Below are 20277 nucleotides of genomic sequence, written 5' to 3'. Positions count from 1 at the left end.
AAACAAATATTAATAATCAATAACTTTTCTTGCCGTTATCATTCCTCTACTCAACCTTTAACTAAATAAACAAGCTGTAATGAGAAAAAATATTTAGTATCAACATTAACTTGTTTAAATCACAGGTAACACCAATGACACATAAATGACTAATGGATTCTTTATTAAAATGTATTTAAAAGTTAAAAATAGATTAAGCTCCCCGTTTTGCGGATTCATAGATTTGACAAGTTAATTAATGCTATTAAAGTAGTTTTGGGTATGTTGAAAGAAGTTCATTTGTACAATGACCCATATACACATGACAAAGTAATTCTGAATGATTAGAGAATAAACTACAACATGCTTGAATGTCAGCATCACTTTTTATTGACAAACACATACATGAGTTTTAAATCTGGTCTATGAGTTTTGAAACCTAACCAAACCAGCACATCCATCCTCTCAACAAGTATAGAGGAGTGCCATTAACAGGAAAACGCTGAACAATCCAAACTGAAAATGAATAGTGGCTATTTTTTATCAAACCACCATACAGTTCACATGTTTTTGTGACATGTGTGAACACTGACTAGATACTTCAGGTGGCCAATCCAGGTTTAGCGATTAGATTGTTGAGAGGAGATTGTTGGGATGCTGGTGGATCTTCCCGCCTCTTAATGCAAGAACTAAATGCAACACCGAGCCACCCTGGATCTTGTAGTCTGCTGCTGTTTTTTCATCATTCCTGGAAAGCATTGAGAAAGCAGTGTGTTAGTAATCATTTTTATTTTGTAATAATAATCATTTTGCATGGTGCCGTACATCTGTTTTCCACTGTAGATGAGTCTCTGTTGCTGAGGTGGTATTCCCTCTTTCTCCTCCACCCTCTCTTTAATTCTTTCCACCTGATTAACACATCAATGCACACTACTAGTCAACATGTCTACTGTACAACGTGTAAAGCACGACTTGACTGTGACTGTTAACTCAAATTTTGTTTATTTGTTGTGTGAATCAATATGAATATTGTACCTTGTCTGTGGGCTCGATGTCTATCTCGATTTCTTTGCCAGTGAGTGTCTATAAAAACAAGAAGTGCATACGAAGATCAGTCATGTAGATATAAATCTTCTGATGGGTACATCATCATTTATACATTAACGTTATAGCCGTCTGATTAGGCTCATGATATAACATATGAGCAACATATTAAGGAAAAACATCAGTTTTTCTGGTTTGCAATGTTGTGATCTATTTAATGCGGTGAGAAAGTATTCAAATAGCGAGCTGAAGAAATGTGCATAATCTGAATGAATAGGCGAAATAAAATAACTTCTTACCTTCACTTTAATGAGCATCGTGGCTTCCTTTGTTCTACAAACACATTAAATTAAATTAACTGCAAATATATTAAACTGATGATTGAAGTTCAGGCAGCTAAAATCATTTATTCCCACAATTTCGCACTCTCGTACTTCCTTCGTCACAAAAAAATAATTCCTACCCTTCCAGTGTCTACATGAAAGGTTCCGAGGAGGTTTGTGCAAAATAAAAATTCGTAAGATAAATGGATTATTAAAACATATAAGTAATGTGTTTTTATTTTATTATTTAACTATGGCTAATTTACAAAATAACGTACACATTTTAAATAAAATATATGAAAAACCGCGACATTTTTTACGACAGTGGATGCCGGTGAGTTTTTGTAGTTTTTTATGTGACGTTTAAACTTGCTATTACCAGCGACAGGACTACAAACGTGACAGTCGTGAAGAACCGCCCCTCAAAAAATGCCGCTTCAACCCCGGAAACCTGCTTCATTCTCTGACATACAACCCGGTGCGCAGCTCCAGTTTAAGGTAGGAATATTGCATTTAATATATATATATAAGGACATATATGTGTATATCTATTTAAATTCGTAATGGACAACAAAGCATTTTATTTCAACGTGACCAAAAAATATATTACCTATATTAATTGACATCCAAGACATGTGTATAACAGTTAATGTTATCCAGATGTGACACATGTAAGTAACAGGTCATTTTGGTTTTTTTTATTTATATTTACGATACATTTGTCACTTTTTTATTCTTAACTTTATATATAAAATGTACTTAAAGTTGGGAAAAGAAACAAAAAATGTAGAATGAATTCAGGTTGATTGGGAATTTTGACAATCATCTCAAGGTTAAAATAAGCCATTATATACTTCAATTTACCCAACTTTCACATTCGATCCCTAGCACCCATGACTGTATCAGTGGGAATGTTTATCTCTATTGTTTTGTGTTTTGCCAGACAGTGAGGAACCTCAAGGCCATCTTCTTAAGCAGCCATGCCACGCATTGAAAATGACATTAAACTTGACTTCAAGGATGTGCTGCTTCGTCCCAAACGAAGCACCCTTAAAACCCGCAGTGAGGTTTGTCTTCCCTAATCTTAACGTAGTATTATTAGCCTCATTAAAATTATATTAACTGCATGTGATGATGTAAGTGCAATGTCAACCACATTTGGGGTTCTAATTGATTATTTTTCACACTTTCTTTCGTTTCAGGTGGATCTCATGCGCAGTTTCACATTCAGAAATTCAAAGAGCAGTTATCGTGGGATTCCCATCATAGCTGCAAACATGGACACTGTGGGGACTTTTGAAATGGCCCTAGCTTTACATCAGGTGACACGACTCATTATAACAATCTTTTATTAACTTAAAATAAACAAAGAAAAAAACATCAGTAAATTCCTCCACACTGATATTATGGCCTACAGGCTTTTCATTTTGTAAGTATGTGCGTTTCCTGTGAATCATTGCTGGTGACGTCCTCTACCAGCTAGAGATTTGGATGTGCAAGCTTTTCCAACTTTCCATAATTAAAAAAATAGTTCACCCAAAAATGAAAATTGCCCCATGATTTACTCACCCTTAAGCCATCCTTGATGTATATGATTATCTTTATTTCCAGACAAACACACTAGGCTTTATGCCCAGCTGCACTACTTTCTGAACTTCAGCCAGCTCCTTGTTTCCTGTCTGCCATTATTGGACAAACTGATTAATCCAGATGTGCCTGACCTCAGTAGTCACAACAACAATAATCAGACACACCTGGATCAATCAGTTTGGCCAATAATGGCAGACAGGAAACAAGGAGCTGGCTGAAGTTAAGGAAGTAGTGCAGCTGGGCATAAAGCCTATTGGAGGTATATTAGAAAATGTCCGGCTGTTTCAAGCTTTATAATGGTAGTAAATGGTGCTTCCGATTTGAAGCCCAAAAAAGTACATCAATCTTAAATTAAAGTAATCCACACACAGATCCAGGGAGTTAATAAGGGCCTTTTGAGGGCAATCGATGCAATTTCATAAGAAAAATATTTATATTTAAAGGGACACTTGACTTTTTTAGAATATATGCTTATTTTCCAGTTACACAATTGAGTTTTACTGTTTTTAAATACATTTAGCCGGGTCTGGCGGTACCACTTTTAGCATAGCTTAGCGTAATTCATTGAATCGGATTAGACCATTAGCATCGCACTTAAAAATCAAACCAAAGAATATTTTTCTTATTTAAAACTTGACTCTTCTGTAGTTACATCGTGTACTAAGAGCGAAGAAAAATAGTCCCCTTGGTTACTTTCAATAGCTGGGGACTAATTTCAGGCACTGCGTAATATTATTGCACCTCCTGCAGGAATGTTATGACAGCAAAGTCCTTGATTATTATGCCAGAATGAGAGTATAGTTCCTAGCCATATCTGCCTAGAAAATCACAACTTTTAATTTTTCATTGATCTTAGTACACAATGTAACTACAGAAGAGTCAAGTGCTAAAATGTTATGCTAAAAAGTGGTACCGCCAGACCCAGAGATCGGTAAAAAATAAAATGTTTAACTCTAGGGGTGCTGGAAAATTAGCATGTTTTCAAAAAAGTGGAGTGTCCCTTTAAAGGGGCTGTCACAATGATGAATATGTTGTTTTTATTGTTTTATACTGTTGCCTAAGGTCTACAAAAGACGTTTGCTTGGTTTTTACTTTCAAAAACATCAAAATCAATAAGTAATAATAGGCTATTTTGTACCCTGATTTAGAGGCTGGCTCGAAAAATGCTCTGTTTTGATGGGCAGGCCGCTTTGAAGACCTGGACTGATTGTATAGGTTTATTCCCCTTCATTACATGTTTTGACCTTAATGTGTAAAATAGCAGCCGAACACACATATGTTTGAGCCACAAAAGGTTCTGGGTGCTACAGAGGATACACATAAATGACAATACATATGGTGAAGTAGCAACAAAACTTCAAACCCGACCTGACTAAATTACCGTACACAACACAGTAGTGTCCTACTTTGGGAACGCACTTGTGAACGCGCGTCGGTCATTACCAGGAGCGATTAGTTTAAGTTTGTAAAGTTTTTAATATTTATATTTTTAAGATCACATTAATTGATATCAAGATCACATTAATTGTCCTTAAAGAAGGCTTTTATTAACCCCATGGATTAGTGTGAATTAGTTCTGTGAATGATTGATGGACTTTTTTGGGCTTCAAATCAGAAGCACCATTTACTATAATAATAAAGCTTGAAACAGCCAGGACATTTTCTGATTTAACTCTGATCGTGTTCACCTGAAAAATATAATAATATACATCGAGAATGACTTCAGGGTGAATAAATCATGATATAATTTTTATTAAACTATTCCTGAGGGTATGTAGAAAAGATCACAGCATACATTTGATACTAACTATTGTCTTTTATTCTTTTTTAGTTTAGTCTCTTTACAGCCATCCATAAGCATTACAGTGTGGATGACTGGAAAGAGTTTGCGGCAAAACACCCAGAATGCATACAGGTAAGCAAATCTTTTGCTGGATTATAAAAACATTGTTGCTATATAAATGATCTAACTTAGTATAAGTATTTTTATTATTATTATTATTATTATTATTATTTAATCTTTTTAGAGCTTGGCAGTCAGCACAGGGACGAGTGAAGGGGATTTCGAAAAACTGGGGGCCATTGTAGCCGCTGTACCTCCAATTCAGTACATTTGTGTTGATGTAGCCAATGGTTACTCTGAACACTTTGTCAACTTTGTGAAGGACGTGAGGCAGAAGTTCCCTACACACACCATCATGGGCTGGAAATGTGGTAACTGGAGAGATGGTAGAAGAATTGCTTCTTGCTGGTGCTGACATCATCAAAGTGGGCATTGGACCAGGTGACATCATCAGTTTCACAGTTGTTGTTAAATGCATGTTATATCATTTATTCAAACATATTTGTCTTTTCCTCGCTGTGTGTAGGTTCTGTATGCACCACTCGTAAGAAGACCGGCGTGGGTTATCCTCAGTTAAGCGCTGTCATTGAGTGTGCTGATGCTGCACATGGTTTGGGTGGACACATCATATCTGTGAGACTTTTTCTGTTTGCTTTACTCACACATGAGCATTTAAAAATGGCAATACAATCATTATGCAACTGGACAAAGAATCTTTGATCATGTTATTTTTGGTCCCATCTGTTTTATAGGATGGAGGATGTACCTGCCCGGGTGATGTTTCCAAGGCTTTTGGTGAGTTTTGAAAACGCTGCTTTATAATCGTACTATTAAACAAGAAGTTCTCCGTGAAATCTAGGCTAAAGTCGAATAATGTAAAGTTTGATTTCAATCATTGATTTTACTTTAATTTCAATATTAAATATATCAAGGTTATATTTTCACAGAATGTTCTTTACATTACTTAGACTGGATCACATTTGATTGGCAAATCTGTGTGATTGACAGGTGCGGGGGCTGACTTTGTGATGCTGGGAGGAATGCTTGCAGGTCATTCTGAGAGCGGCGGTGACACCGTAGAGAAGAACGGCAAGAAGTACAAACTGTTTTATGGCATGAGCTCAGATACGGCCATGAAGAAGCACGCAGGAGGCGTGGCAGAGTACAGGTGAGCACAGAAGAGAGCGTTGATTATTTATCCAGTGATTTATAATAAAATAAATGCTTTACATTGTAAAAAGTGCTATAGAATTAAAATTCAAGTTAATAATGACATTTTGTGTGATCAGGGCGTCTGAGGGTAAGACAGTTGAAGTGCCTTACAAAGGGCCTGTGGAGATGACTATAAAAGATGTGCTGGGTGGTGTTCGCTCCACCTGTACATACGTGGGTGCTGGTAAGCTGAAGGAGTTAAGTCGGCGTACCACCTTTATTAGAGTGACCCAACAACTCAACACTGTGTTTGGAAATGATAATTAGACCAGGTCAGACTAACTGGGTCCATATTGGGCCACATAAAGGTCATTTTGTTCTGTCTGTAATCTAAAGACAAATGCATGTATATGCATATTCACACATCTGCACAGACACATAGACACACATTAAATATATACAGTAATATATATTTTTGGGGATCCTATAGCTATGAGCTGTTTAATTCAAATTATTTTTTTCCAAATGCTTTATTAAGATCTTTGTGATTACTTGCTCTTTGGAAACTTTTCGATAATTTAAGAATCGACTGCTGAAGTGCAAACTTCAAACCTTTAAAAGAAAATGTTTGGTTGCATTTATTTCATTGTCCCAAAGTGTCATGTGCCGTTTTTGTTTTGGATTTATCATCAGCCTTCACACTGAAGTTTGGCTTCTGATCATCTGTTTAAACTTTTTAAGCACTCTATTAGAGCCTTATATTTTATCCATATATTGTGGTACTGTTTTAGTATCTGCTGTGAGTTTAACTCAATGTCTTATATTTCTGTACTTTAAAAAAAAAATTCAGTCTGTTCACATTTACTGGACCAACACATTTAAAGGATCATTACAGTGTTATTAAACAGTACTGTATGTTATAGACTTCCGTTACCTTATACTACCATACTGTTCTATAGCATATATTTAAAGACCAAGCCATTTTTATTTCTTATGTTTAGTAATAAATTAGTAATATTTCATGTTATTAATTGTTTATGTGGATTAAATATTGAGTAAGACACACATCTTTTGAAGACTTAATCGCTTTTTTGCGTAATATTAGGATAATATTGGAATAGTTTTATCTGTTTTATCTGACTCTTCACTTCACACAGTTAATGATTTTGTTTTTGATTGTGATTGAAGTGGCAAAAAAAATAAAATAAGATTATTAGAAACGAAACACTTAAATTATTTGATGGGAGACAGTTTGACTCTGTTGACTGATTATTGATAGATTGAACTTGATCAATATTGTTTTGTAAATTTTACATGTTTGAAAACTTGAGTATTGTTCAATATATTTCACCTTGACTGATTTCACTTCACAGTATTTTGGATGTTAATTAAGTTCCTGTTTTGTGCAAATAAATAATTTTACAAACATTGTCTGACTTGTGTCTCTTGGATTGCAGGTACACAATAATTAGTATTATTTAAAAATTCCTTGCTGCACATAAATGTTTAAGTTTAAACAACTCATTCAACAGTCATTTCAACTTTTTTAACTAGTTAGAAGTTGTTATAAATTATAATAATAAAGTTAAAAACTTAAGCCCATTTGAACCTTAATCAGTGTTCAAAAAGGATACATTTTTTGGTGTTTTGGGTCTGATTGACTTTTAAAGAGCAATTGCATAAGGAAAAATACATTTTTTTTATATGGAAAACTATGTATTATTTATTTTATTTACTTCTCAACTATACATTTATGCTGTGTTTTTCTGGACATTGGAAGTTTTTAACCAATTTACTGCACAATTACTTAACTAGGCCAAAAATTGGCTCATGAAAAAAATTAATTAAATCTAAATTGTTTTTGGACATTGCTTTATGTGTTAGGGATAGAATACTGACATCTGCTGGTTTGTGGAAAAACTTTAGAAATTATAATCAAAGAAAGAAAGAAAGTGCAATGACCACATATATCCAATATAGATCCATAGGGACTCATTTCATTTTCACTTAATTTTTCTTGATGCTTCAACTTTGCCAGATACTTGCATATTCTCATGCGTAAACAGAGTTTAGTGATAAGTGTCTTGCGTGTATTTTGTGAACGTGAGTGTCTCTTTTATCATTAACGGTTTTGACGCATGTGCAGCAGGCACTTATTTTGACAAAACAAGTGATGCACATGGTTCACATGACGCAACAAAAACATATTTTGAAAACACGAGCAACACACATGACACTCTGAACACATATTTTGAATTAGCGCCCCTTGGATGAGCAGTCACGAGCATATATATATAAAGTAAGTAACTAAATCAATATAATACAAAACAACAGCACCAATAAACTGTAATGAAGAGGAGTAAAGGGTACACAGAACAACTTTTTTTATATAAATCAATCACATGGCTAATAAACAAGTGAAAGAATAAGCAGCGTGCAAAACACTTATAATGGTACTTCATATCATGAACTAAAGTCCATGCACATCTGGCAGATGTTGACAGTATGAGCAATGCAGACGTTCTTTGTGCAGTTTGAGCAAGTTTGTTCCACTTTTTATTTATGCTCCAGGACCAGACCTTGGTTTATATGTAGACAATTTCAGATTTATAATGGATTTACTTAATTTTTTTGTGCATGTTTAGATAAATTACTTAGGAAAAGTCACACTGTCGCAACCCCATTCTCTGTGCCCTCTTGTTTTTCCCCTGTATTCACCTTCTGGACTTCATTACCCATGATCCCTCACTCTCCCTCACCTAATCGTCATCATCATCAGCACACCTGCCAGCTATTGTAATCAGTCACCTATATATACACTCTTGTTTGTCCTCCTCACTGCGTTGGTCATTATTTGCTGTTGTGTTTATGTTAAACCCCATTCACACAGACCTTTGGTCCCAGAAAATTCCCGTAAAATTGCCAGACAAGCGTCTGTGTGAACAAAAACTCGTTCAGTTAATCTTCTGGGATCGTTGCCGGAAAGAGGACCTAGTCAGATACCCGGATAACCCTCTGTGTGAACAAAAAGCCGAAAGAATGCCGTAATGGGCGTGTCGTAGTGAGGACGCGCGCGTCATCATCACAACAAAAGTTATGGTTCAGCTCCTTAAAACGAGAGATAACATGCATATGAACATTCACCACGAGAAATGTTGCAAACTACACTAGTCAACGTTTGAAGTGGATCAAAACCTTTCATAAAAGTTGTCTTAAAACTAATACCCAATACACATTCTTGTCTTAGGACAACTTTGATTAACTTTTCTGATCCACATCAAACGCTGACTACTATAGATTGACGCAGTAATCAGGAAATGATAAATGAGACGCATAAACAATGACGCACGTGCCGTAGTGTGGACGCGCGTGTCATGGCAACATGAAGTTGGTTCAACTCTTTAAAATGAGGGATTTACAACATTCACAACGAGAAATGTCAGCAAACGGGACTGAAGCAGATATCAGGTAAGTTAGATCATTACTTACTGTGTTGAAATGGAGATCATTCAGCAGCATAAAAAAATATCGCGTCACGTGCTCATTTGAGCTATAATAAACAAAAATACCCGCGCGTCATCCCAACAAGTCGTTCAGCTCCTCAAAATGCGGGTTTTAAATGCGTATAAACAATCACCATGAGAAATGTCTGAAAACTGTATTAAAGCAGAGCTCAGGGAGCTTGTCAAATATCCACTCAGAAGCTGAGATCATTCACCAGCATTAGAACGGTGCGTCACGCGCTCCTTTATAATCTTATCATAAACAAAAATGCACGCGAGTGGTTCTTGGAGGGAGAAATAATATATAATATGCAAACTTCAGACGCTGCGTAGAAGAGAGGGCGGGACTTTCAATAGGTCACGTGTCTTTCCTGGACCATCACATGCCGGGTAAACTTGGCAGTGTGAATGAAAAAAAAATCTAGCTATTCCGAAAAAATCCAGGATGCTTATCCCGTGTATTTTATGGATTTTCTGTGTGAAAAGGGCTTTAGAGTTATGTTGCTATATGTTCCTGTTTAAGTTCCAGTCTGCACTGATTAGGGGTTAACTTTATTTTTAAAGTTATACCAACTTCTCACTAGTCAAAAAAGTTGGAATGACTTGTTAATTCAGGTTGTTAAACGTTAAAAATTTAAGTGCAACAAGGATTGCATGCACACAGATGTAGGTTACTTGACAATTTATCATACACATACAAATGTTCACAAAAAACTGCAAGCTTTTGCACATGTGCATATCTAATTGTGTACATAAAGAATTGCTCAGTGTGTCAGTGACGAAAGTTACAGGAATTGGTGAGTTTGGCATTATGCGCTTTAAAGGCAGGATAGGCAGGAATTATCTAAAAAAAGAATTTAGAAATTATAATCAAAGAAAGAAAGAAAGTGCAATGACCACATATATCCAATATAGATCCATACTTGACAATTTATCATACACATACAAATGTTCACAAAAAACTGCAAGCTTTTGCACATGTGCATATCTAATTGTGTACATAAAATCTTATCATAGTAACATCATTCCAGTAAACCTTTAATTACACTCATTTTGTTACCATTATTCCATTGGCCATTTACAAACGAGTTGCTTTAAAATCTGGTGTACTGCTGAATGATTTGATCAGATTGTTCAGAATATTATTTTCAGTTCTTTTTTCTCCAGTATTATCTGAAATTGTAAAACAATACTGTAAGTTAAATTAAAAGTAAAAATAATAATGCAAAAATCACAAACAAAACTTAACTATTGCCATTAGAATCATGTATTAACATGATGAACAGTATTATTGCACAATTGATATAAAGAAAAACAGGTTGAATATAATTGCATGGTCATGTGACATCTTGTAAATCAGGGAGAATCTGATGATGACGTGTACAATGAGGAGCGGGTGGTAATAAACAATATGCTAACCTTTATCCAAACAATAAGGACACACACAACAGGCCACATGTACATGAACCCACAAGTGATGGAAAACAGCTAATTTGTTAGTAAAATTACTGATGGTTAGATCATCCATTCAATCGTGCTCGAGTCGTGTGTTCCTGTGGGGAGTATTTTCTGCCACTGAACGAATGATCAGAGGTTGTATATAATTAGCATCTTTTAATTTGTTTTTATTAGAAACCATTTGGTGTACTCTTAACTAAACAATACTGCTGACATACAAAACCAATCAGGTTTGGCAGGTTGAGTTTGGAAAAGTGGGTGGGACAGAGATCTATTTCATATTGTGTTCGTACGGTACAGTTGTTTCTATCTTTTATCAGTAATGGCTTCGTCGAGCAGTTTCCTGTGTGCAGATCATTTGGTTTGTTCAATCTGTCAGGATGTCTTCAACAACCCAACGACGATTCCCTGCGGACACAACTTCTGCATTACCTGCATCACAGCGCATTGGAACAGCAGCTTGGGGAGTCTATGTCCCCTATGTAAGAAATCCTTTCATTTAAGACCAGACCTTGCTATCAATAGAGAGTTCAGAGACATCATTGATCAACTGAAGCGGGGGGAAAGTCCTATTCAACCTGGAGAAACTCCATGTGACGCCTGTGTAAAGATAAAGCGAGGCGCTGTAAAGTCTTGCGTGGATTGCGGTGTAACTTTTTGCAAGATGCATCTAGAGCCTCATAACACTGTAGCAAAACTCAAGAAACACAAACTGATCGAACCTCATGAGATTTTGAAGGATTATATATGCCAGAAGCACGACAGACCTCTGGAGCTGTTCTGTAGAGATGATGAGATGTGTTTGTGCCTTTTTTGTATAAAGGAAGACCACAAAACTCACAACACTGTTACTTTAGAGGAGGAAAGTGCAGAAAGGAAGGTAAAGTATATGTGTATTTCTCAGTAAGGTTGACTTTATATTGCATCTTTAAAATCAAAGAGAGTTTAATTTTCCTTCACAGACTCATTTTGGAAAGAGCAAGGCAGAGGTTCAAGAGATGATTCAGTACAGAATTATGAGAAGTGAAGAGATCAATAAACCGGTACAACTCAGCAGGGTCAGTCTTTAGTCACTTTATGCTTTACAATTTCATTATATGTGGCTCTATTGTGTTTAAAAGCAATAACAAACATCATCGTATAATTTAGCAAAAAATAAACAAAGAGAAAGCAGACTGTGTTGAGATCTTCACTCTTTTGATGCGCTCCATTGAGAGATGTCAGTCTGAGCTGTTTAATCAAATGGAGATGAAGCAGAAAGCAGCAGAGACTCATGCTGAAGATCTCATTAAAGAGCTGAAGGAGGAAATCGCTAAACTTAAAATGAGAGACAATGAGCTGGAGAAGCTCTCACATACTGAAGATTACATCCACCTCCTACAGATCAGTTTATAGTCTCTCTCTCGTCTCATATTATCTCAATGCAACATTCATCATACCGATAGATGTCTCCTTTATTCTGCTGTAGAGTTATCCATCCCTGTGCAGTCCTTTAAACAGTAGGGACTGGTCTGAGATCAGTATTACCACTCCTTGTTTGAGCTTGGATACCGTGAGGAAAGCGCTGACAAAGCATCAAGAATTGCTCAGTGTGTCGGTGACGAAAGTTACAGGAATTGGTGAGTTTGGCATTATGCGCTTTAAAGGCAGGATAGGCAGGAATTATCTAAAAAAAAACTTTTTTACAAATTTGTTTAAACTGTCTTTATATACCAATACATAAGTAAAATGTAAGTACTCTGAAAAAGAGAGTAGAAAAATCGAGTGTCTGTAGACCTCTCACGACTGTTTTAAACACAGCTCATTTTTCCATTCACTCCACACCCTCCCTTCTGGGTTTCTTCTAAAGCCACGCCCCCAAAACATGAATGCGTGACGCTGACCGGCTCTGCTGGGAGAAGCATTTACCTCAGACGAGCGGAGAGGAAGGAGCGCGGTGCATGTAGTAACATCATGTCACAATCACATGTAATCACTATGAATATAAACAAATAGGATGGCTTTTACTCACTATTAAAGGTGCAATTTGTAAGATATTTGCAGTAAAATCTCCAAAAACCACTAGGCCAGTGTTATATATTTTGTCCAGCTGATTACTATCAATATCTGTAATGTTTTCAACTTCTTGTAAATCGTGAGAAAATTTCCATTCAAAACATTGACATGGGGCAGTGCAGTCTCCTGTCAATGACGTTAATATCCATGTGACCCTTTGTCACCGCCTTTACTGACGTAACCCACATGACAACACTGGTCGAGCTCGAAAAAATAAAATGGCGGCCAAGGAAGCGGCTAGAGCACAAATTTAGTGAAAATAAACGTATATTTTCACTTTTTAAGCATTTTAATTTCATTTCTAGCGAGAAATTAGTATTGTAGTTTTCAAATATGTGATTAGTTATCACAAAGGCGCTCTCTGTTTATATTTCAAACACGCTGCCTTTGAAGTGCGTCGGAAAGCCTTTCTCTGAGCGGCCTTCAGGCCTCCGAGTCCGAAGTCATGTCCTCATGAGGCAGCGAGGCCATAAGTCCTCACTGCCTTGAGTTTTCGGACGCAGCCAGTGTCGTTGACAAATGCGGAACTTTGCGCTTGCTTATGGACTTATGGATAACTCTGTACCGTCTGCCGCTGGTTGTGTCAGCTCCTGTAAGCGTACGGGCCAACCAAACGACCCAAGAAGAGTTTGGAACAAAACGAGGGGGGATCAATTTGGTGTTGCATTATCTGGATAGAGAGAGCTTCACGACAACATTTAACTAGACCGAGATTCTGATCCTGCTTGTGTTTTACGCGATGGGTGAGTTGTTTTGATTCGTAACCCTTCAAAAAACTTATGCTATTATATTGATCACAACATTAGTGTGTAGACTGTAATCAGCGCGTCTTCCCGCGGACGATATGCACATCAAAAGGTATTGTACAGCAATATAAATGGTCATTTTAAGACACTTCACAATAAGATTTGTACTGTCAATAATACATTATGTGAAAAATCATTGTAGATTGTAAGTTGAAAACTTAATTCTGAGCTGTGTTTACCATCGAATTTGGACTAATACTGTAATATCAATATGACTAACAATTTCGTTTTGAACATCACATATCAAATCATCAAACGCAACATTTATAAGACTTGATTACCTTATCCATCAACGTGATTTCTCGTTCTCGTCTGATTGATGGCTAAAGTTAAAGACTACAAATCCCATAATTCCACGCTGCTTCAGAGCGTCAGTAAACAACATCATTGTTTTTGTTTGATCTGGCGCCATCTTTCGGCGCATAAATACAAATTGTATCTTTAAGCTAGCATATCGATACTGGTAAAGTTTCAAATATATTTTGTTTGATTCGGTAACAAACGAGCTAATTATATTTATAAGACAAAGCTAAAACAGGTTGCATTGATACAAGTTTTTTTTGTTACCATCAGTTACACTGTGATGAAGGTGAATTTTGTGGAAAAGATTCATTAAATATAAGGTGTTTTGCATGTAAGGAGGAAAGGCCACGCGATATTTACTCTCATTTGATTTCTTTGTTTATTTCTTTTTTGCCTTGTTTGCCTTCGCTGACTGGATATGCAGGTACTGTGAGTTCTGAATGCTCTTTCTCTGCCGTACTTTTGCTCTTCCTAGATTTCGTGCCTCGTGCACGTTGGGTGTGCACATATGTGTGCAGATCCCGTAGCAACAGGGGTGGTGCCATGGTCGCGAGAGAGAGAGAGTGATAGTCGCGCAAGCCAATCATTTGTTTCGGCCCGAATGGAAATAATGAGCTGTGTTTAAAAGAGAGGTCTACAGACACTCGAGTTTTATACTCTCCTTTTCAGAGTACTTACATTTTAATAATGTATTGGTATATAAAGACAGTTTAAACAAATTTGTAAAAAAAGTTTTTTTAGATAATTCCTGCCTATCCTGCCTTTAATCACATTCAATTAAAAAATCTTATTTTTTGTAAATAAACGTTTTGTTTCCACAGAGCTAAGCAAAATAAAGTTGTTTGCAGGTACAAGTCTGCGATATATCTCCATTTACATTTATATAAACTTTTTTTTTTGTTTGTTTACCCCAGACTATATTTTAAAACCCAAATTTCTCTTTTAGTGAACGTGACTATGGATCCTCAAACAGCTCATCCTAAACTGCTCTTATCTCTGGATGAGAAACAGGCCAAATATGAAGAAATACGACAGGATGTTCCAGACGGCCCGATGAGGTTTGACACTTGCCCCAGTGTCCTGGGAAAAGAGGGATTCTCTTCTGGGAAATTTTATTTTGAGGTTCAAGTGAAAGAGAAAACTGAGTGGGATTTGGGGGTGGCCACAGAGTCTGTTAACAGGAAGGGGACACTTACTTTAAGTCCGAGGAACGGATTCTGGGCTCTGTGGTTGAGGAATGGAAGTGAATATAAGGCCTGTAACTTCCCGTCTGTCTCTCTCTGTCTGAGGGTAAAACCGCAGAAGGTGGGTGTGTTTGTGGATTATGAGGAGGGTCTGGTCTCATTTTATGATGTAGAGTCCAGGTCTCATATATACTCTTTTACCGGTCAGTCTTTTAACGAAAAACTGTACCCGTATTTCTGCACAGGCTTTATTAATGGAGATCAAAATTTAGCTCCACTGATCATTCTACCTGTACTAGAAAATTAGTCATTATACTTTTATACATAAGGATAATTGCAGGGGAAGTTTTCTGTGTACCTGTGACACATGCAGTACATAAGAGCTCATTTCCAGCTCCCCTAGAGTTAAACATTTGATTCTTACCGTTTTGGAATCCATTCAGCTGATCTCCGGGTAGCACTTGTAGCATAGCTTAGCACAATTCATGGAGTCTGATTAGATCATTAGCATCACGCTAAAAAATAACCAAAGGGTTTTGATTTTTTCCTAGAAAATCGCAACTTTTAGTACACGATGTAACTACGAGTCAAGTTTTAAATACCACTCAAAAAAATGATTCAAGCCCTTCTTAGAAATGACACATTAAAATTGTGTTCAATTAATTTAAAATACCTCATTAAGGGCAATACGTATATATAGTTAATTAGTCTAACACAAAATGAATATGTACTATAATTTATTGATTTATTTTTAATTGCGTTAACACAATTAGTTTGAGTTCGTGTTCTGGAAAAAGAATTTCCCAGCATGCTTTGCATGCAACTGCTTTTGGAGAGTAATTTTTTAAATTAAGTGTTATTTTATACATTTTTAGGTAAAGAGAAAGGCTTAATAGTGTTTAATGTCCGTTCATCTTATTGATTTAGAAGCGTTTGTGTTATATTTTTTTCAAATTGTTTGGTTACCATCGTGCAGAAGAGTGGCCCTTGTGGTTAAGTTGTGGATGTGATGTATTTCTCTTAATGAGCACTAACTGTGTTAATGCATGTTTCGAGATCAGTCTCTTCTCACATGCTCATCCAAAGTATCATATGTTGTTATTATTAGCATCCTAACATGTGCTTATGCTAATTAGTATGATATAAAAACATTTTATATAAAATAACAGAATTGAGTTAATCAGACATACGTTATTCAAACTACGCTAAATCGAGTTATTCAGACTACACTAAATTGAGTTGAGGCAACTAATTGAGTATTGCTATTTACTTTAAATTGAGTTGGACAAACTCAATATATTTTTTATGAGTTAGGGGTACACATTTATATTGGATGGAAATCCTGCCCACAATTTTATTGAGTTAATCCAATGAATCATTTTTTTGAGGAAAAATATTGAAACTCTTTGATTATTTTTAGCACGATGCTAATGGCTTCCATCGGATTCAATGGATTGTGCTGGGCTATGCTAAAAGTGCTAGCGCCAGACTCGGAGATCAGCTGAATGGATTTCAAAACGGTAAGAATCAAATGTTTAACTCTAGGGGAGCTGGAAAATGAGCATATTATCAAAAGAGGTGGAATGTCCCTTTAAGCACTTGAATTTTTTATGTTTTTTTCCTTGCATTATATTACTGCATTTGGCAGATATATTTATCCAAAGCAATTTAAAGTGCCTTTAAAACATATATATTATCAGTATGTGTGTTCTCTTTTTAAATTTTGAAAGTAACTTTGTGTAGTACTTTTTTTATCGTACACCCTTAAAAATAAAGGTGCATTCACGATGCCATATATGAACCATTTTTGGCTGAATGGTTCCATAAAGAACCTTTAACATCTGAAGAACCTTTCTGTTTCACAAAAGGACCTTTATAGTCAAAAATGTTCTTTAGGTTATAAAAAGGTCAGAAAGTGGCATTGCTGTTTTAAAGCACTTTTTTAGTAGTGAAAATAAGAGAAGATAAATTGCTGTCAATTTGCTCACTTTTCTAAGTGGTTTTGAATAAAATACACTGTCAAACGTTTGTCCACAAGTTGTCACTGTGGCTTTACCTTTTCAAAAAGTGCAGCTTTGCACCTGAAGAGTTCATATTAGCACCTCAGGGATACATATTGGTACCAAATGTATACATATCTTTACCTAATGGTACATATTAGGATCTTTTTAAAGTGACAGCTCAGGGACATATTTTGACAATTTTTTATCAGTGGTCTGCTAAATGCATGCATGTATAATGTAAATGTTTTCTGCAAATCAAACCCATCACCGTTGTGCTACTAACACCAGTGCTGCTGCAACTGCATTTAAAGGAAAATTTAATATTGTAAATACTTAATATTGTAATAAAAACTGAATTTTACAATTTTTTAATCTAAAAAAAATATAATGCAAGTGTCATTGCTCTTTTTAAAAAAAGATATCACATAATCTGAGACAAACTGAGTGAAAAATGTTCATGGTTAATGTGATACTGGCATTTTCAGTCACTCTGTAATGACATATTTGGGAACTTGAGGGCAGCTGGTTAAATCAGTATGATCCACTGACAGATGCCATTTAGTTTCATTATAAATACTTTATAATACTTATAAACACAATAAAATAACATGAAAGAAAATTAAAGCTTGATGATTTTATACCATTTGTAAAAACGGTCAAAGGTTGATTCTTTATCGTTTGTTCAAAGTTCTTCATTAGACAGTGTTTGTGTTCGAGACGTCTGAAATGGTGAGTAAAAATCTACTCAATTCAACAAGTTGAAAAACTTAAACCATTTTAAGATTTTTAAATTTGGCACGGATTAGTTCCTGTTTAATAGACATTTACATTGGTTAAACACTGTTTTTCTCTTCATTGCAGTACTGTACTGCGAATGTGTATACTGCTTTATTGTCTATTAAGGCAACATCTTAATTTAAGAGTAATTCGTTATTAAAGATTGTGAAAGGAATGGCAGAATTCGCACAGCCACCAAGAAAAGTTGTCAAAATGGGCAGCATGACAGAACCTGTTGAGTGTAAGTACACAGCATTATAATATTGAATCAGATGTGCTTGTTTGGTCGTCTACTGTACAATAAAATGTGTTGTTATTTGAGGTTAGTCTCCACAGATCTTAAGAAGATACAGACGTATGCAGGTACATTGTGTCATTTATATAATTTTAATTTACATACTTTGGAAATCTATACTTACTAAATACTTAAATTTATTTAAAAAATCTGAATGTATTGTTACATTTTTAATTGAATCTATTTTTAATTTTTTCTCTCTTTCAGTGGAAGTGACTCTGGATCCTGATACAGCTCATGCATGTCTCGTGCTATCTGAAGATAGGAAAGAAGTGAGAATGCAAGTCAGTGAAAATATTAAGCCTGACCTTCCAAACAACCCAGAAAGGTTTGACTTATGCCCCAGTGTTTTAGGAAAAGAGGGATTCAGCTCAGGAAGGATTTACTTTGAGGTTCAGGTAAACGGTAAAACAGACTGGGATTTAGGAGTGGCCACAGAATCTATTAACAGGAAAGGAAACATTATTCTGAGTCCTAAGAATGGATACTGGACTATAGGTCTGTGGAGAGGCAATGATTATCAGGCAAGTGCATGTCCCTCTGTCCCTCTCTCTCCAAGAATAAAACCGCAGACGGTGGGTGTGTTTGTGGATTATGAGGAGGGTCTGGTCTCATTTTATGATGTAGAGTCCTGGTCTGAAATATATTCTTATACTGGTCAGTGTTTTGCGGAGAAACTCTATCCATATTTCTATCCTGGTAAAAACAAAGAAGATAAAATGCCATTAATAATATCAACTGTCAGTCAAAGTGAATAAAGGCATAACATGTTAACTAGAATATATTAGTTTTTCCTGTACAGATTATAAACAATGATAGTTGTCTATGTTAAAGTTAATGTTAAATTTCTGTCATTTACAGTTTCATGTTGTTACAAACCTGTTTAAATTTCTTTGTTCTGATATACACAAAAGAAAAAAATAGATAAATGATGGTAAGCACACAGTTGATGGTACCCATTGACTTCCATAGTAAAAACAAATACTATCAACTGTGTGTGCTTACCATCATTTATCAAAATACATTTGTTTGTGTTCAACAGATTTAAAATCATACATAAAAATAAAAGATTTTGGGCTAGCTATTTCTTTTAATCTGTTGTCTGCACTGTGTTATGTTTTTAAGTCTGATTAGGCATAGACATGTATGAAGTTTTGTTCTTGAAATTCAAGTTAAATCGTGACTTACAAGGCCATGTTTAAAGTTGGTAGGGTTGTTTGGAAATGTATTTTCTGTTTATTTTTTGTTAACTAACAATATTTTAATTATTTACTAATAAATTACACAAAAATGTGTTAACAATTCAACGTGTACAAAACACTTACACTATAACATCAAAATTCAACAATACTTTATGTATTATAATAAAGGTTGTATGATAAAATACCTCATAAAGTGTGTACTGCATGTATACACTACACTTTCATAAAATCCTTCATGCCAAATTATGTGTTAGTGAGCAGAACATAATTAATCAAAAATTTGTATGTGAATTGTGCTGTGCATTTCTAAATAATATTTGTATAAATTGTTTTGTAAAAGTTGTCTTTTTTGTCTAGTTTTATAAATGCATTAATTTTTAGATAATTCTCGCTCCATATACAGTAACAGTACACTAATGATTTTGGTACCCTATTGTTAATTATAAAAACTACTTAAATGTCCTAATATAACTAGGCCTAGGCTAGTCCTGCATTAATCTAAACACTGCCCGGGAAACCTCCCAAATGGGGACAGAAATGGCACAGATTCAGTGGAATGGCCCAAATGTTTTAGTGATAAAGGTAGAGTCCATACTTGCTCCACAGATTTATTTGTCTATCAGTTTGTCAAAACTGTATTTGAACTGAGCTTGAAATAATAACTAAATGAACTAGTGTTTATCTTAGTGTTATCTTATCTGCTGATGGACCATTATCAGAAAGCTCCAGTGCTCCATCTGTCTGGATTATTGATGCACGG

At 35.5% G+C, this 20277-nt stretch overlaps 4 protein-coding genes across 5 annotated transcripts; 3 read left to right on the top strand and 1 right to left on the bottom strand.

Moving 5' to 3' along the window:
* Window positions 1-346: 346 nt before the first annotated feature.
* On the bottom strand, window positions 347-1484 carry nedd8 (NEDD8 ubiquitin like modifier). Its single transcript, XM_055199759.2, has 4 exons — window positions 1323-1484; window positions 1015-1062; window positions 805-887; window positions 347-727 (listed from the first exon to the last, which is right to left on the bottom strand). The coding sequence occupies exons 1-4, from the start codon at window positions 1338-1340 to the stop codon at window positions 607-609; spliced, it is 270 nt and encodes an 89-aa protein (XP_055055734.1). The 5' UTR covers window positions 1341-1484; the 3' UTR covers window positions 347-606.
* Window positions 1485-1728: 244 nt separating this feature from the next.
* gmpr2 (guanosine monophosphate reductase 2) lies at window positions 1729-6925 on the top strand. The gene is given in 10 exon segments (XM_073859934.1): window positions 1729-1844; window positions 2294-2413; window positions 2549-2668; window positions 4768-4851; window positions 4964-5137; window positions 5139-5220; window positions 5306-5412; window positions 5532-5574; window positions 5788-5947; window positions 6069-6925. Coding segments are annotated over 9 exon segments (1047 nt in total). The 5' UTR covers window positions 1729-1844; window positions 2294-2326; the 3' UTR covers window positions 6259-6925.
* A 3936-nt stretch (window positions 6926-10861) lies between these two features.
* LOC129440341 (E3 ubiquitin-protein ligase TRIM39) lies at window positions 10862-15700 on the top strand. Its single transcript, XM_073859932.1, has 6 exons — window positions 10862-11772; window positions 11855-11950; window positions 12042-12276; window positions 12362-12511; window positions 14878-14904; window positions 15003-15700. The coding sequence occupies exons 1-6, from the start codon at window positions 11215-11217 to the stop codon at window positions 15545-15547; spliced, it is 1611 nt and encodes a 536-aa protein (XP_073716033.1). The 5' UTR covers window positions 10862-11214; the 3' UTR covers window positions 15548-15700.
* Window positions 15701-16821: 1121 nt separating this feature from the next.
* On the top strand, window positions 16822-19980 carry btr09 (bloodthirsty-related gene family, member 9). Of its 2 annotated transcripts, XM_055199639.2 has the most exons (4): window positions 16822-17972; window positions 18105-18261; window positions 18348-18383; window positions 18523-19980. In XM_055199639.2, the coding sequence occupies exons 2-4, from the start codon at window positions 18195-18197 to the stop codon at window positions 19071-19073; spliced, it is 654 nt and encodes a 217-aa protein (XP_055055614.2). In that variant the 5' UTR covers window positions 16822-17972; window positions 18105-18194; the 3' UTR covers window positions 19074-19980. The 2 variants fall into 2 exon arrangements, with proteins under 2 accessions (XP_055055614.2, XP_055055625.2); XM_055199650.2 differs by having other exon boundaries at window positions 16822-18261.
* Window positions 19981-20277: the final 297 nt, after the last annotated feature.

This window comes from Misgurnus anguillicaudatus, chromosome 21, assembly GCF_027580225.2.
Source record: "Misgurnus anguillicaudatus chromosome 21, ASM2758022v2, whole genome shotgun sequence".
Lineage (NCBI taxonomy): Eukaryota > Metazoa > Chordata > Actinopteri > Cypriniformes > Cobitidae > Misgurnus > Misgurnus anguillicaudatus.
Note: the sequence above shows the minus strand (reverse complement) of the source record. Positions and strands in the feature narration are given on the sequence as shown.